Source organism: Branchiostoma floridae, chromosome 19, assembly GCF_000003815.2.
Source record: "Branchiostoma floridae strain S238N-H82 chromosome 19, Bfl_VNyyK, whole genome shotgun sequence".
NCBI lineage: Eukaryota > Metazoa > Chordata > Leptocardii > Amphioxiformes > Branchiostomatidae > Branchiostoma > Branchiostoma floridae.
Window position 1 is genome coordinate 15,648,111 of NC_049997.1, and position 1,097 is coordinate 15,649,207.

The 1,097-nt window shown below is 40.5% G+C and overlaps 1 protein-coding gene across 2 annotated transcripts in view; it reads left to right on the top strand.

Moving 5' to 3' along the window:
• The first annotated feature begins 358 nt into the window (after positions 1-358).
• Positions 359-1,097, top strand: part of LOC118406780 (calcium-responsive transcription factor-like) — a 24,933-nt gene continuing 24,194 nt past the window's right edge. The window contains exon 1 of one of the 2 annotated variants that reach the window (XM_035807100.1): positions 359-445. Coding sequence is in view for 1 of the 2 variants with exons in the window: in XM_035807099.1 (XP_035662992.1) it covers positions 727-741 (15 nt within the window). In the remaining variant the exon portion in view is untranslated. Of the gene's footprint in view, positions 446-467; positions 742-1,097 lie in introns of those variants that run through there. The other variant, XM_035807099.1, reaches the window with a different exon arrangement.

Genomic DNA, 1,097 nt, shown 5'->3' on the forward strand with positions numbered 1-1,097 from the left:
TACCGATAGTGTATTTCATGCGGTCAAATGTTTTCTACTGAAGTTACATACTCATACCCTCCATTGTGATGGTAAACAAATAAACAAAAAAATGGATGTTGCTCCTTTGGAAAAAAAACAACGTTTTGAAACGTTACGGTAGTATTGTCATCATATCATTCTACATAAATGGGGTCAAAATATAATTTCGCATACTACTAAAATGCTTTGCTTTAGATTATTCGCCGTGCACATTAGCAGTTTGATTTATTCGTGAGCATCAGGTGTTTGAGTTGCATGCAGACGATCCTTCGGTAGTTCGGTAATCTTCGTGTGTACCCGATGTTCCAGATGACATCATCTCCCGGTTCCCGACGACCGTTCGGCAACGTTCGGGTATGCGCGATGTCCCGGATGTACCAGCAGCGATCAGCCCAGGACGAGGCCGCGGTGTTTCCAAGTCGAGGTTTGCGACTCGTTTTGATTTCCCGCCTAGAAATCTGGGGTTTTGTCGTTTGGCAGAAGATAGAAATGATGTCTGGTCAACGATGACTGAAAAATTGCCTCAAATTCGTTGTTTTCGACCAACATTTGGTCAAACGAACCCTGAGAAGTCTTCTGGTGTGTCATACAAAATGGCTGACTTGCTGTGGTCTTCCGCTTCTGCTAGGCGAGGCCAAAATTTACGAGCACTGTTTTCGTCGTGTTTCTGCACAAGGAGCTCTCATCAACTACTTTTATTTGTCTATGTTCAGCATTTTGGTATGAATATTTGTTTCAACAATATATTAAATAATGCCATGTTTCTTTATTCCGTGTAACGTTAACGTTATATTGTGGGAGGGGGTCGTCATAGTTTTTGATGTTTGTTTTGTGGGAGGGGGGGGTTGTAAAGTGCAATATAATTTTGCAGTTTATAATGATTTATGGTAGATTATAAATAAGTTTGGGATTCGAGCCCAACATGCAAATATTGCAAATTTTGTGTGCCAGATGTCAATAACAGTTTGGCGACTACGCAAACAAAACGACCAAGAATAGTATAACCAGCTAGCAAGTATGAAGTAAAAGTCCCATTCCGCATGGTGCATAAGGATGATGAAAATTGAAATATAATA